The sequence below is a fragment of the Globicephala melas genome, chromosome 5 (genome assembly GCF_963455315.2).
Source record: "Globicephala melas chromosome 5, mGloMel1.2, whole genome shotgun sequence".
In the NCBI taxonomy this organism is placed as follows: domain Eukaryota; kingdom Metazoa; phylum Chordata; class Mammalia; order Artiodactyla; family Delphinidae; genus Globicephala; species Globicephala melas.
The window spans coordinates 131,571,788-131,588,871 of record NC_083318.1 but is presented as its reverse complement, the minus strand read 5'-3'; the positions used below and the strand labels follow the sequence as shown (position 1 = coordinate 131,588,871).

Sequence of the window (17,084 nt, the reverse complement as noted above, 5' to 3'; positions counted from 1 at the left end):
CAGTTTTGCAGCCCTGACCAGAGTCAGCTGAGGAGAAATAGACTGACAGCTTGCTACAAATATGCTTTACCGATCACATCAACTTCCTGCTCGTGCCAAAGGGATAAAGTAAAAATCTGAAGTATAGTTTAAATCAAATCCATCCTGTTCTTAAAACCTTTCGTCATTTTCCTATTCCTATAAGTTTTAGCTACTTAGTTAAACTCCATCCTAACTTAACTCTAGTATCTAGCTTTCTCCTGCTACTTCCTATGGTCCAGCCAGAAATGTTCAGTCACCACTACATGAACCCTCCATGCCCTACAACATCCTTTCTACCTAGAAGGGTTTCTGTTCCCCACAGCTCCCTTCCTCTCCCCAGGAACTTGCTGAAATCCCAGTCATTTTTCACAGACCCACTTAATACCCCATTCATCCATAAAACTTCCACTTCAAAGAGTTTTATGGTTTATGAATTAATTCATTTTTAAAAAGCAGAACTGGCGAGATACATTAAATACTAAAATTACACTCTTCTGTCCATTGAGGATGCAATCAGATTGCTGCTTCCCAAAGATAAAAAGATGCTTAATTTAACTATACTGAGAAAACTAGAATACTGAATAGTAAAAAATGTCTAGAAGTAGCAGGTGTTCCATCATGAGGAGCACATCTGATTGGCAACGTTATTTTTCTGCTTTTGACCGTTTTCCTTCTGTTATCAAGCCTGATACCCTTCAAGGTAAAGGGAAGTAAGGTGGTATCATAAAGGTGATGTGACCCTAATAATTTCTTTATTTAAAAGCTAAAATTTATTGAAAACTGGCCATCATTATCTCATTTAATCAGAACAAACCAAATTAGTTACAGATATTTTTCTTATTTTACAGATGAGGAAGTCAAGGTTGAAGGAGAGATTGAATAATTTGCCCAGAGTCACACAAATTATAAGTTCTAAGCCAATCTGATTCTAGAACTAGAATTCTTAACTCTGCGCTCTAAGCTTATTAATATATTTACTAAAGTATCTCTGACCAGATGGTTTCAAAAGTAAGCCAAAGGCTTCATCAGTTACTCTTCACCCCATATTATCACCCCACCCCACCCCCAAAAAAGCTGCAATACTTTACATTTCTATACTACTTAACTGGCTTTGAAAATACTTCCACAAGTATTAATGGTTTAAATCCCACAACAAATCTATAGGACTTTCACCATTTTATATAGCAGGAAAGAGGAACAGAGAGATTATAAATTACCCAGTCACACTGCTGAGTAGCCAGGATACAGACACAACCTTCTTAACCTAATATCAGTGCTCTTTCCAGAACAGCTAAACACTTTAGAAGTATCTGATACCTTTCCTTAGATATGGAAGTCATGAAGTATTCAGTGAATTGTCATGTTTCCCAGTTCCACTCAATTAACTGGAAGACATTCATTGTTATTACTTTTATACTCTGTAGAAATTATGATCATAGACATATTTTCAGTAATATAATGAGTCCAGTCATTACTCAAGGAATTTTCAGTGTCAGGCAATATGTTCACCAGCTTGACAAGCACGAGGCCTGAAATGGCATGGTTTCTACAATTTCAACGGATAGAAACCATACTGTGATAGGTTTCCATCAATGACTGCCAGAACACCAAATGTATGGGCAGGAGTGGTGCGAAAGAAGTGTGAATAGGTAGGGTGAGTTCAAATCATGGAAAGCCTTGTTTATCATGCCAAGATTGAGATATAAGGATAGGTGAAGAGGATCCACTGAAGAATTTTGATATGGGAAGTAGTACGTTCATATTTGCATGACAGGAAGTAACTTAGGCAGTAGAAGATGGAAGATGGTGTCAAGGGCCAGAGCAGAGTCAGGGAAGCCAGTAAAAATGCTACTGTAATAGTCTCCCAAGGCACAGTCAATTCCCAAATGTGGCTGATTATTTGAAATTACCAAGGAAGCCTTTTTTTTTTTTCATCATTAGAATATATTTTGCATTTATATAATATAGAAGACAAAAATAAGTGAGCATTGCTACAAGCAACAACAGAAATAAAATTCATGAGCAATATTCAGCAAAACAAAGCAGACATAAAATGATATATATTGTATGGTTTCTTTTTAAAAAATTCAAAACTGGGCAAAACCAATTTATGGCGAAGATAATGGTTACTTTGGGGGCAGAAAGGAGGGGCCATGACCAGGAAATGGTATGAGGAAGGCTTCCGAGGTGCTGGGAAAGTTCTGTTTCTTGATCTGAGTAGTGCTTATGCTAGTAGGAGTTCACATAACTCACATAAGTCATAAGATTATAGTTAAACTTATGACTTATGCACTTTTCTCTGTGTTATAACTTATTAAGAAAGCTAACACAAAAGCCTTATTTAGTTCACTAAGATCAACAATTGGCAAAGAATTACTGAATATTATTTTAGACACCTACAACGTTCAAGGAACTGCCTTAGGTGATCAAAGATTCCAAGTACATTCAATTAACAAACTTTTTTTTTTCATATTAGTCATCCATTTTATACACATCAGTGTATCCATGTCAATCCCAATCGCCCAATTCATCCCACCACCACCACCCCCCACTGCTGCTTTGCACCCTTGGTGTCCATTCGTTTTTTCTCTATTTCTCTGTCTCAATTTCTGCTCAGTAAACTGTTTCATCTGTACCATTTTCTAGATTCCATGTACACGCGTTAATATACAATATTTGTTTTCTCTTTCTGACTTACTTCACTCTGTATGACAGTCTCTAGATCCATCCACGTCTCTACAAATGACCCAATTTCGTTCCTTTTTATGACTAATATTCCATTGTATATATGTACCACATTTTCTTTATCCATTCATCTGTCGATGGGCACTTAGGTTGCTTCCATGACCTGGCTATTGTAAATACTGCTGCAATGAACACTGGGGTGCATGTGATTTTTTTTTTTTTTTTTTTTTTTTTTTTTTTTTGCGGTACGCGGGCCTTTCACTGTTGTGGCCTCCCTGTTGCGGAGCACAGGCTCCGGACGCGCAGGCTCAGCGGCCATGGCTCACGGGCCCAGCCGCTCTGCAGCATGTGGGATCCTCCCGGACCAGGGCACAAAACTGCGTCCCCTGCATCGGCAGGTGGACTCTCAACCACTGTGCCACTAGGGAAGCCCGGGGTGCATGTGTCTTTTTGAATTATGGTTTTCTCTGGGTATATGCCCAGCAGTGGGATTGCTGGGTCATATGGTACTTCTTTAAGGAACCTCCATACTGTTCTCCATAGCGGCTGTATCAATTTACATTCCCACCAGCAATGCAAGAGGGTTCCCTTTTCTCCACACCCTCTCCAGCATTTATTGTTTGTAGATTTTCTGATGATGCCCATTCTAACTGGTGTGAGGTGACACCTCATTGTAGTTTTGATTTGCATTTCTCTAATAATTAGTGATGTTGAGCAGCTTTTCATGTTCTTTTGGCCATCTGTATGTCTTCTTTGGAAAAATATCTATTTAGGTTTTCAGCCTATATATGGATTGGTTTGTTTGTTTAATATTGAGCTGCATGAGCTGCTTATATATTTTGGAGATTAATCCTTTGTCCGATGATTCACTTGCAAATATTTTCTCCCATTCTGAGGGTTGTCTTTTTGTCTTGTTTATGGTTTCCATTGCTGTGCAAAAGCTTTTAAGTTTCATTAGGTCCCATTTGTTTATTTTTGTTTTTATTTCCATTACTCTAGGAGGTGGATCAAAAAAGATCTTGCTGTGATTTATGTCAAAGGGTGTTATTCCTATGTTTTCCTCTAAGAGTTTTATAGTGCCCAGTCTTACCTTTAGGTCTTTAATCCATTTTGAGTTTATTTTTGTGTATGGTGTTAGGGAGTGCTCTAATTTCATTCTTTTACATGGAGCTGTCCAGTTTTCCCAGCAGCACTTATTGAAGAGACTGTCTTTTCTCCATTGTATATCCTTGCCTCCTTTGTCATAGATTAGTTGGTCATAGGTGCGTGGGTTTATCTCTGGGCTTTCTATCCTGTTCCATTGATCTATATTTCTGTTTTTGTGCCAGTAACATAGTCTTGATTACTGTAGCTTTGCAGTATACTCTGAAGTCAGGGAATCTGATTCCTCCAGTTCCATTTTTTTCCCTCAAGACTGCTTTGGCTATTCTGGGTCTTTTGTGTCTCCATACAAATTTTAAGACATTTTGTTCTACCTCTGTAAAAAAATCCATTGGTACTTTGATAGGGATTGCATTGAATCTGTAGATTGCTTTGGGTAGTATAGTCATTTTCACAATATTGATTCTTCCAATCCAAGAACATGGTATATCTATCCATCTGTTGGTATCATCTTTAATTTCTTTCATCAGTGTCTTATAGTTTTCTGCATACAGGTCTTTTGTCTCCCTAGGTAGGTTTATTCCTAGGTATTTTATTCTTTTTATTGCAATGGTAAATGGGAGAGTTTCCTTAATTTCTCTTTCAGATTTTTCATCATTAGTGTATAGTAATGCAAGATATTTCTTTGCATTAATTTTGTATCCTGCAACGTTACCAAATTCATTGATTAGCTCTGGTAGTTTTCTGGTGGTATCTTTAGGATTCTCTATGTATAGTATCATGTAATCTGCAAACAGTGACAGTTTTACTTCTTCTTTTTCAATTGTATTCCTTTTATTTCTTTTTCTTCTCTGACTGCCGTGGCCAGGACTCCCAAAACTATGTTGAATAATAGTGGTGAGAGTGGACATCCTTGTCTTGTTCCTGATCTTAGGAGAAATGCTTTCAGTTATTCGCCATTGAGAATGATGTTTGCTGTGGATTTGTCATATATGGCCTTTATTATGTTGAAGTAGGTTCCCTCTATGCCTACCTTCTGGAGAGTTTTTATCATAAATGGATGTTGAATTTTGTCAAAAGCTTTTTCTGCATCTACTTAGATGATCATATGGTTTTTATTCTTCAATTTGTTAATATGGTGTATCACATTGACTGATTTGTGTACACTGAAGAATCCTTGCATCTCTGGGATTAATCCCATTTGATTATGGTGCATGATCCTTTTAATGTGTTGTTGGATTCTCTTTGCTAGTATTTTGTTAATGATTTTTGCATCTGTATTCATCAGTGATATTGGTCTGTAATTTTCTTTTTTTGTACTATCTGTCTGGTTTTGGTATCAAGGTGATGGTAGCCTCGTTGAATGAGTGTGGGAGTGTTCCTTCCTCTGCAATTTTTTGGAAGAGTTTGAGAAGGTTGGGCGTTAGCTCTTCTCTAAATATGTGATAGAGTTCACCTGTGAAGGCATCTGGTCCTGGACTTTTGTTTGTTGGAAGATTTTTTTTTTTTTTTTTTTTTTTTTTTTTTTTGCGTTATGTGGGCCTCTCACTGTCGTGGCCTCTCTCGTTGCAGAGCACAGGCTCCGGACATGCTGGCTCAGCGGCCATGGCTTATGGGCCTAGCCGCTCTGCGGCATGTGGGATCTTCCTGGACCAGGGCACGAACCCGTGTCCCCTGCATCGGCAGGTGGACTCTCAACCACTGCGCCACCAGGGAAGCCCATGTTTGTTGGAAGATTTTTAATCACAGTTTCAATTTCATTACTTGTGATTGGTCTATTCATATTTTCTATTTCTTCCTGATTCAGTCTTGGAAGTTTATACCTTTCTAAAAATTTGTCCATTTCTTCCAGGTTGTCCATTTTATTGGCATAGAGTTGCTTGTAGTAGTCTCTTAGGACGCTTTGTATTTCTGCAGTGTCTGTTGTAACTTCTTCTTTTTCATTTCTACTTTTATTGATTTGAGTCCTCTCCTTCTTTTTCTTGATGAGTCTGGCTAATGGTTTATCAATTTTGTTTATCTTCTCAAAGAACCAGCTTTTACTTTTATTGATCCTTGCTACTGTTTTCTTTGTTTCTGTTTCATTTATTTCTGCTCTGATCTTTATGATTTATTTCCTTCTGCTAACTTTGGGTTTTGTCTGTTCTTCTTTCTCTAGTTCCTTTAGGTGTAAGGTTAGATTGTTAATTTGAGATTTTTCTTGTTTCTTGAGGTAGGCTTGTATTGCTATAAACTTCCCTCTTAGAACTGCTTTTGTTGCATCCCATAGGTTTTGGATCATCGTGTTTTCATTGTCATTTGTCCCTAGGTATTTTTTAATTTCCTCTTTGATTTCTTCAGCGATCTCTTGGTTATTTAGTAACATATTGTTTAACCTCCATGTGTGGTTTTTTTTTTACGTTTTTTTCCCTGTAATTCATTTCTAATCTCATAGCGTTGTGGTCAGAAAAGATGCTTGGTATGATTTCAATTTTCTTCAATTTACTGAGGCTTGATATGTGACCCAAGATGTGATCTATCCTGGAGAATGTTCTGTGCACACTTGAGAAGAAAGTGTAATTTGCTGTTTGGGGATGGAATGTCCTATAAATATCAATTAAATCTATCTGGTCTATTGTAACATTTAAAGCTTGTTTCCTTATTAATTTTCTGTTTGCATGATCTGTCCATTGGTGTAAGTGAGGTGTTAAAGTCCCCCACTATTATTGTGTTACTGTTGATTTCCTCTTTTATAGCTGTTAGCATTTGCCTTATATATTGAGGTGCTCCTATGTTGGGTGCATATATATTTATAATTGTTATATCTTCTTCTTGGATTCATCCCTTGATCATTATGTAGTGGCCTTCCTTTTCTCTTGTAACATTCTTTATTTTAAAGTCTATTTTATCTGATATGAGTATTGCTACTCCAGCTTTCTTTTGATTTCCATTTGCATGGAATATCTTTTTCCATCCCCTCACTTTCAGTCTCTGTGTGTCCCTAGGTCTGAAGTGGGTCTCTTGTAGATAGCATATATATGGGTCTTGTTTTTGTAACCATTCAGCAAGCCTGTGTCTTTTGGTTGGAGCATTTAATCCATTCACGTTTAAGGTAATTATCGATATGTATGTTCCTATGACCATTTTCTTAATTGTTTTGGGTTTGTTTTTGTAGGTCCTTTGCTTCTCTTGTGTTTCCCACTTAGAGAAGTTCCTGTAGCATTTGTTGTACAGCTGGTTTGGTGGTGCTGAATTCTCTTAGCTTTTGCTTGTCTGTAAAGCTTTTGATTTCTCCATGGAATCTGAATGAGATCCTTGCTGGGTAGAGTAATCTTGGTTGTAGGTTCTTCCCTTTCATCACTTTAAGTATATCATGCCACTCCCTTCTGGCTTGTAGAGTTTCTGCTGAGAAATCAGCTGTTAACCTTATGGGAGTTCCCTTGTATGTTATTTTTCATTTTTCCCTTGCTGCTTTCAATACTTTTTCTTTGTCTTTAATTTTTGCCAGTTTGATTACTATGTGTCTTGGCGTGTTTCTCCTTGGGTTTATCCAGTATGGGACTCTCTGGGCTTCCTGGACTTGGGTGGCTATTTTCTTTCCCACGTTAGGGAAGTTTTTGACTATAATCTCTTCAAATATTTTCTCAGGTCCTTTATCTCTCTGTTCTCCTTCTGGGACCCCTATAATGTGAATATTGGTGTGTTTAATGTTGTCCCAGAGGTCCCTTAGGCTGTGTTCATTTCTTTTCATTCTTTTTACTTTATTCTGTTCTGCGGCAGTGAATTCCACCATTCTGTCTTCCAGGTCAGTTATCCATTTTTCTGCCTCAGTTATTCTGCTATTGATTCCTTCTAGTGTAGTTTTTTTTTTTCAGTTATTGTATTGTTCATCTCTGTTTGTTTGTTCTTTAATTCTTCTAGGTCTTTGTTAAACATTTCTTGCATCTTCTCAATCTTTGCCTCCATTCTTTTTCCGAGGTCCTGGATCATCTTCACTATCATTATTCTGAATTCTTTTTATGGAAGGTTGCCTATCTCCACTTCATTAAGTTGTTCTTCTAGGGTTTTATCTTGTTTCTTCATCTGGTACATAGCCCTCTGCCTTTTCATCGTGTCTATTTTTCAGTGAATGTGGTTTTTGCTCCACAGGCTGCAGGATTGTAGTTCTTCTCGCTTCTTCTGTCTGCCCTCTGGTGGATGAGGCTATCTAAGAGGCTTGTGGAAGTTTCCTGATGGGAGGGAATGGTGGTGGGTAGAGCTGGCTGTTGCTCTGGTGGGCAGAGCTCAGTAAAACTTTAATCAGCCTGTCTGCTGATGGGTGGGGCTGGGTTCCCTCCCTGTTGGTTGTTTGGCCTGAGGCAACCCAACACTGGAGCATACCCGGGCTCTTTGGTGGGGCTAATGGCAGACTCTGGGAGGGCTCACACCAAGGTGTACTTCCCAGAACTTCTGCTGTCAGTGTCCTTGTCCCCAAGGTGAGCAACAGCTGCACCCTGCTTCTGCAGGAGACCCTCCAACACTAGCAGGTAGGTCTGGTTCAGTCTCCTACGGGGTCACTGTTCCTTCCCCTGGGTCCCCATGTGCACACTACTTTGTGTGTGCCCTCCAAGAGTGGAGTCTCTGTTTCCCCCAGTCCTGCCGAAGTCCTGCAATCAAATCCCGCTAGCCTTCAAAGTCTGATTCCCTAGGAATTCCTCCTCCCGTTGTCAGACCCCCAGGTTGGGGAGCCTGACGTGTGGCTCAGAACCTTCACTCCACTGGGTGGATTTCTGTGGTATAAGTGTTCTCCAGTTTGTAAGTCACACACACAACGATTATGGGATTTGATTTTATTGTGATAGCACCGCTCCTACCATCTCATTGTGGCTTCTTTGTCTTTGCATGTGGGGTGGCTTTATGGTGAGTTCCAGTGTCTTCCTGTTGATGATTGTTCAGCAGTTAGTTGTGATTCTGGTGTTCTCGAAAGAGGGAGTGAGAGCATGTGCTTCTACTCCACCATCTTGAACCAATCTCCAAGGAAGCCTTTTAAAATACAGGTTTTAGAGCCCTGCCTTGAGTGTTCTGACTCCGTCTGGGTCACCAGGTACATGTGATAATGGGCCAGGTGTAGAATTCTCCTGCCTGGATGAGAGGCTATGAGGAAGCACCAGTGAGGGTGGGAGAGATTTATGAGATACCTAAGCAGCAGAATGAACAGGTGATCTTCAAGGGCAAGGAAAGATGATGAGACAATCCACAGGACATGCAGGTACAGGTGAGTATTAGGTAGTTAGATATAGATGTAGGGTTTGCCAGGGAGAGCTCTAGACTGAAGGCCTAAGAATGAACCTAGGAAATAATGTTTAAATCTGACTCAGAAGGAAGAGACCTCAAAGGAGATGGAAGAGAGGCCAGAGAAATAGGAAGATAAGAACAATTCAAAATTTATTCAAGCATGTAATGGGGAAAGTTTGGCTTGTGGACAGAGCATAAGGGGCCTAAATTCCAAGAAAATAAGTTTTGATTGTATATTGTCAGCAAAAGTGGGGGAGAGCAAAACAATAACAGCAAACGGTTTGCTTACTTGAGTCAAGACTATGCTATGATCAGGTTTGTTTTGGGGGAACATCATTCTATCACTGGTAGAAAGGAGATGGAGAGAGGGTGAGTCTAGAGGTGGGAGAACAGCTTGAAATTGTGTGGCTGTCATAAGGGCCTAATCTAAAGCATTGGGGGGTGGGGTGGACACAAGACACCCGTTTCAAGAGCGATGTCTAAGGCAGAATGTGAGTCCCAGCGGGAATGGTAAAGGTGGAGGAGTTAAGGGCAAACTAAGGCTTCCAGCTTGGCAGACCGGTGGCCGGCAAACTAAGGTTGGAGAGGGTAGAACGTAGACAAAGTTTTGGTGATGATGTTGTGAGTGTGAGCAATTTCAGGCACCATATGGTTTTTCATGGGTAGTGAGAAATATGGCTCTATTGCTCTGCCAGTAGGTTGAGGCTAGGAGTTATGAGTTAGAAGTCATCAGCAGTATGGGAACTGAAGTAAAAGACAGTCACCCAGGCAGATACATATTTAGTGAGAATAAGTGACGACCAGCGGTGATTGTCAGGAAAGGGTGAACGTAGTACTCAGAATCAGATCTAATGCTACAGATGCTGCCTGATCTACACCAAGTACAGGGAGACATACATTCTTTATTCTAAATATTACTCAGTATACTCAGTGAATCAATCAGTTTGTTTTTTTGGCAATCACATCACACTGACATTTCATACTGTGTTAGAAGTTAACTAAAATCCATGCATATTTTAATTGAACTATTATTAATTAATTTTGGTCTTCTCTTGACCATGGACCTAAGTAGAGGACTTTCCAATTATACTGATTCCATCAGACGTGATGCTTTTGTTGCAAGAAACAGACTACTGCACTAAAAGTAGTTTATCCTATGATGACATTTATTTCCCTCTCATAACTATAAGTCCAGAGGTATGTGTGTTGAGGGTTGGCTCAGCAGATGAGCAACGATGAGGAACTGAGTCTTTCTCCTCCTTTAGCTGCCAAGCTCAGTGTGTCAGCGGTACATTCATCAAGGGCAGAAGGTGATGGTGGCAGCGCCCCACATTCTGCTTTCATATGAGAACATCTGATAGCAAGATGGGAGCAGGGGCATGTTGACCCAGAGGCCTACTCTCTTTTTTATTAAAATTTAAATAATAATTTACCTACAGTAAAATGCATAAATTTTAGGTGTACAGTTGAAAGAGTTTTGACAAATGCATACACCCATATAACCCACTTCCCTATTGAGAACATTTTCATCACCCCAGAGGGCCTCCTGGGGTACTTTCTTCGTCAGTCATCACCACTGCTGCCACCCCGAACCCCACCCAGAGGCAACCACAGCTCTGATCTCTTAAATCATTCTCTTTTTGGTAATCAGGAATGAAAATATTTCCCAGAGCCCTCTGCCCCCAGCACACTTTCCCTTACATCTCCTTGGCCCGAACTGGGTCACAGCCGACCTTTAAGTCAATCACTGACTAAAGAGGACAGTATTATAGACCATTTATGACTCATCCATCTGTTGGGGCCCGTCTGACCTAAGCACACTGCTGCAGACCCAAATACAACTGGGTTTTGGGAGTTTTTTTACAGCAAGAAAGAATAGGGAAAGGGCTATATACACACACACCATTTTGTTGGTCTACGTATCCAGCCATCCAGTATCTGACCTATTCTTCCAGCTTTATTTCACTCACAAAAGTGCTAAGTATGTGCTCGTTCAAGCCAATGATTAAAATCCTGAGAATGACACAAACAAATGTAGAGACCTCCCCTGAACTGAACAGCAATCTATGTTCCAACACTCTGGTCAAAGTCCTTCATCCTGGTCCAAACGCAACCAAATCTGTATTTGTCTGGGTCCCCAATTTTCATGTAGCCCACAAGGGTATAATGAGAATGTCATCCAACACTTGGGCTCCTACACTGGGGCACACAGAGGTGTGTCAGTGGATAGGTTTAGTACTCTTTCCCTTTAAAAGCCCTTTTCTCTGTCTCAGTATGTTTTATGAGCCTCAGGTTATTCTCAGCTCAGATATTTCGAGTCTCTGTCACTGTAGTGTATTTATCACTTCTTCCGTGCCTGTTGACTCTTTCTGTATACATCCTTCTAAAAGCTGAGCTCACAAGAATGACACCTTGTTTTTCTTAGCTGCTCTTCCATTCTTCCTATTTTTCAGTATGTTAATGATATCCTAGTGAACCTCCCAATCCCTTTTCACCAGCTTCCTTTTGGCTTATCTCTAATGTTTCTACGATCTTAGGAATTTTAGAGAAATCTTTCTAAACAATGTCCAGGTTTACATATCTAACCATGGCTAGCACATTCTTTATTGTTATGGATCTTAAAATGGCCCTGGTACATCCCATTAAACTAATTTCCATAACTTCCATTCAATCCCTATTGGTTATAATTAGGTCCAGAAAACCATGCTTCCTTGTTGCATTATTTAGCATCTCACAGGTAAGACTATCAGCAAGATCAGTAAAAAAACCGCATTAAGGGCTTCCCTGGTGGCGCAGTGGTTGAGAGTCCGCCTGCCAATGCAGGGGACACGGGTTCGTGCCCCGGTCCGGGAAGATCCCACATGCCGTGGAGCGGCTGGGCCCATGAGCCATGGCCGCTGAGCCTGCGCGTCCGGAGCCTGTGCTCCGCAACGGGAGAGGCCACAACAGTGAGAGGCCCGCGCACCACACACAAAAAAAGACAACCGCATTAAGTATTCTGCTTTAACAGAAAGATGCTTCAGAGTATAGACATGGAGTTCCCAATGATGACATTTATCTGCCTCTAGGCCAGATTTGAAACTTGCATTATGAGAGCAGCAGTCATATTCATCCACCTAAGACATCTGCATTTGACTCCCTCAGTGTTTTCAGTTTATGTATCTTGTACTCTCATGCTTAAACCTAGTAGCTCAAGGATTTCCATGCAGGGCACGCTTCCACAGATCTCAACAGGTGTTTATTTGTACAGCATGTAAGCTCCTGTTGGTGTATTCTAGTGATTATGTGTATCTCAGCAAGTTTGTCTTGCTTAGGAGATGATATTTATCTATTTTCATTCTATTTTAGGTTTACCATATTATCTTATCAGCCCTAGTTAAAACGTATATGTGTTAAAAAGCGTTTATCCGTGATAGAGCTGAAACAAAGTCAGTCACTTTTTAATATTTTAAAAAGAGACCCTTTGCAAAGCACTATAGGAGTCAGATAAACATATTTAAGGTAGATTTTTTTCTATTTAGAAAATTATTTTAATTTTTCATAGAAAAACTGATACAAGTTACTTTGTTTTAATATTCTCTTGTGAATCACTGATATTTTCTCAGCTACCACATTACCTCCACTTTATGCTAACTTGATATTCTCCAAAGTAGCTCATTTTATCTGAGCATTGTTCTTCCTTTTCTTCAGAGTTCAGTTTAAAGTTCTCTTTATCAGGTTGGCAAGATTCTTGTCAAATGCATTCCTCTCATAGTACGCTATCCCCTATAGGGAGTCTGTTGTATTCACACATGAGCCCTAGTTAAGAAAACCTCATTTCGGTCTTTGCTGTTTTGGTTGGGTGCTACACGATACCGCTTACCTTTCATTTCTTCTTCTAAGTCATGCCTCAACTGGAAGAAGAAATGAAAACAGCCCTTCAGTGCCCAAACCAAATGCCATATGAACCAACAAGAGTATAGTGTGGTCTGTCAATGTGATAAGTCTCAGGAAACCTCCTGAAGGAACCTCCCGTATCAGTTCCATCAAGATTCACCTCAATATGAATGAGAAAGAAATAAGACGCCTTCCCTCTAGTCCCTACCTGAAGGACTGGCTTTGGATGTTTATCCTCTGACTCCCAGTTGTAAATCTTTAGAGAACTACATGCATTAACCTAATGTGTAAAAGATATGTTATAAATTATCAGCCAATGATAAAAAGATTTAGATAGTATTGTCAAGATTCCTCTATAGGTTTTAAAACTAGCCTCCTTTACTGGTGGCAGTTACCAAGGACCACATATATGGGACTTACAGTCGCAAGTTGAACTTGGAAGTGTGCCAGGAACAAAAGAGACAAAAAGACATAGTAATACTGTCTGCAGGAATCCACAGTCTACTTGGTAACCTAACACTGCTGGACACAGACCTCAGCACGTATCCCTGCTATTAACACCAGGTGCACCCAACTGACCATACCTCTGGGCTCATGTAAGTGCTTTTGAGATGATTTTATAGCAGTAAGGAAACATCAATCCACAATTATTCTCCAATCTTAGAAGAATATATATCAGTTTAACAAACACTTGATACAAAGAATAGGTTTCGTAAAAAGAATTCAACGTAGGAATACTAATCTGAAGGTATATCCATAAGGAATATTTATAACAGAGAATGATTAAATAAAATATCTTCCATTAAAAATAGAGCAATACTGAAAATTAAACACCAAAGTTACTTACTTTTACTATGATGAGCCTCGCTCGGTTTTCACACCTCTGGGTATCATTTTCTACATACTCCACTTCAAACAGGGTATTATAATTTTCTAATATTTTAGCCATTATCTTGTTGCAGAGGTCTTGCTCTTTCATGCCTTCAAGCCCAGGAGACACACTAGAAATAAGGGGAAAAAATTGAGAGGAATTACTTTGCAAAAACACAACTGGCAGCACAGCTGACTCAGGTTTATACTTTGACCTTTCCTGAACGATGGATCAGTCGTCTTATAAATACACACAGGATTTTAAATAAGTTCTATGGTGACACACAGGATGTTGTTGGGACAACTGGCAAGTTCCCAAGATCTGAATTAATAACTTGTGCTGAATAAGAAAAGTACATGTTGCTCAGGAAGAGGGCACAGGTTAACATGAGTGCAATCGATAATGCTTTATACATATTAGAAATTGCTGCATATAAAGTAACATTTATAAAAAAGTAAAAGCTAGAGAGACACCTTCAAGATGGCGGAGGAGTAAGACGCGGAGGTCACCTTCCTCCCCACAAATACATCAGAAATACATCTACACGTGGAACAGCTCCTACAGAACACCTACTGAACGCTGGCAGAAGACCTCAGACCTCCCAAAAGGCAAGAAACTCACCACATACCTGGGTAGCGCGAAAGATAAAATAAAACACAGAGACAAAGGAATAGGGACGGGACCCGCACCAGTTGCGGGGGGGAGCTGTGAAGGAGGAAAAGTTTCCACACACTAGAAGCCCCTTCGCGGGCGGAGACTGAGGGTGGTGGAGGGGGGAAGCTTCGAAGCCACGGAGGACAGTGCAGCCACAGGGGTGCGGAGGGCAAAGCGGGGAGATTCCCGCACAGAGGATCGGTGCCGACCGGCACTCACCAGCCCCAGAGGCTTGTCTGCTCACCCGCCGGGGCGGGCGGGGCTGGGAGCTGAGGCTTGGGCTTCGGTCGGAGCGCAGGGAGAGGACTGGGGTTGGCGGCGTGAACACAGCCTGCTGGGGGTTAGTGCGCCACGGCTAGCCGGGAGGGAGTCCGGGGAAAAGTCTGGAGCTGCCGAAGAGGCAAGAGACTTTTTCTTGCCTGTTTCCTGGTGCGCGAGGAGAGGGGATTAAGAGCACCGCTTAAAAGATCTCCACACATGGGCGCGAGCCGCGGCTAACAGCGCGGACCCCAGAGACGGGCATGAGACGCTAAGACTGCTGCTGCCACTACCAAGGGGCCTGTGTGTGAGCACAGGTCACTGTCCACACCCCCCTCATGGGAGCCAGTGCAGCCCGCCACTGCCAGGGTCCCGTGATCCAGGGACAACTTCCCCGGGAGAACACACGGCGCGCCTCAGGCTGGTGCAACGTCACGCCGGCTTCTGCCGCCGCAGGCCCGCCCCGTACTCCGTGCCCCTCCCTCCCACCGGCCTGAGCGAGCCAGAGCCCCCGAATCAGCAGCTCCTTTAACCCCGTCCTGTCTGAGCGAAGAACAGACGCCCTCCGGCGACCTACACGTAGACGCAAGGCCAAATCCAAAGTTGAACCCCAAGAGCTCTGCAAACAAAGAAAGGGAAATCTCTCCCAACAGCCTCAGCAGCAGCGGATTAAATCTCCACAATCAACTTCATGTACCCTGCATCTGTGGAATACATGAATAGACAACGAGGCAACCCAAATTGAGGAGGTGGACTTTGGGAGCAACTGTAGACTTGGGGTTTCCTTTTGGCACCTAATTTGTTTCTAGTCTTACGTTTATCTTAGTTTAGTATTTAGAGTTTATTATCATTGGTAGATTTGGTTATCGATTTGGTTGCTCTCTTCCTTTTTTCTTTTAATATACAGATATGCATATATAATTTCCCTATTTCTCTTTTTGTGAGTGTGTATGTGTATGCTTCTTTGTGTAATTTTGTCTGTACAGCTTTGCTTTTACTATTTGTCCTAGGGTTCTGTCTGTCCTTTTTCTTTTCTTTAGTAGAGTTTTTAGCACTTGTTATCATTGATGGATTTGTTTTTTGGTTTGGTGGCTCTCTTTTTCTTTCCTTTACTACTGAAAAATTTTTTTTAATTTTTAATAATATTTAGTTTTTATTTTTCTTTCTTTCCTTTTTCCTCCCTTTTCTTCTGAGCCATGTGGCTGACAGGGTCTTCAGCCGGGTGTCAGGCCTGTGCCTCTGAGTTGGGAGAGCCAAGATCAGGACACTGGTCCACCAGAGACCTCCCGGCTCCACGTAATATCAAACAGTGAAAGCTCTCCCAGAGATCTCCAGCTCAACACTAAGACCCAGCTCCACTCAACGACCAGCGAGCTACAGTGCTGGACACCCTATGCTAAACAATGAGCAAGACAGCAACCCAACCCCACCCATTAGCACAAAGGTTGCCTAAAATCATAATAAGGCCACAGACACCCCAAAACACACCACCAGACGTGATCCTCCCCACCAGAAAGACAAGATCCAGCCTCATCCACCAGAACACAAGCACAAGTCCCCTCCACCAGGAAGCCTACACAACCCACTGAACCAACCTTAGCCACTAAGGGGGAGATACCAAAAACAATGGGAACTACAAACTTGCAGCCTGCAAAAAGGAGACCCCAAACACACTAAGTTAAGCAAAATGAGAACACAGAGAAACACACAGCAGATGAAGGAACAAGGTAAAACCCCATCAGACCAAACAAATGAAGAGGATACAGGAAGTCTACCTGAAAATGAATTCAGAGTAATGATAGTAAAGATGATCCAAAATCTTGGAAATAGAATGGAGAAAATACAAGAAACATTTAACAAGAACCTAGAAGAACTAAAGAGCAAACAAACAATGATGAACAACACAATAAATTAACTTAAAAATTCTCTAGAAGGAATCAATAGCAGAATAACTGAGGCAGAAGAACGGATAAGTGACCTGGAAGATAAAATAGTGGAAATAACTACTGCAGAGCAGAATGAAGAAAAAAGAATGAAAAGAATTGAGGACAGTCTCAGAGACCTCTGGGACAACATTAAACGCACCAACATTCGAATTCTAGGGGCCCCAGAAGAAGAAGAGAAAAAGGGACAGAAAATATTTGAAGAAATTATAGTTGAAAACTTCCCTGATACGGGAAAGGAAATAGTCAATCAGGTCCAGGAAGTGCAGAGAGTCCCATACATGATAAATCCAAGGAGAAACATGCCAAGACACATATTAATCAAACTATCAAAAATCTAATACGAAGAAAAATTATTAAAAGCAGCAAGGGAAAAATAACATACAAGGGAATTGCCGTAAGGTTAACAGCTGATCTTCCAT

At 41.1% G+C, this 17,084-nt stretch overlaps 1 protein-coding gene across 6 annotated transcripts in view; it reads right to left on the bottom strand.

The window, feature by feature from the left end:
- The window catches only part of FAM13A (family with sequence similarity 13 member A), a 356,140-nt gene that overhangs the window by 203,907 nt on the left and 135,149 nt on the right, over positions 1 to 17,084 (bottom strand). For all 6 annotated transcript variants that reach the window (XR_009564127.2, XM_060299807.1, XM_060299808.1 and 3 more), the window contains one exon: positions 13,784 to 13,937. Coding sequence is in view for 5 of the 6 variants with exons in the window: in XM_060299807.1 (XP_060155790.1) it covers positions 13,784 to 13,937 (154 nt within the window). In the remaining variant the exon portion in view is untranslated. The remainder of the gene's footprint in view (positions 1 to 13,783; positions 13,938 to 17,084) is intronic.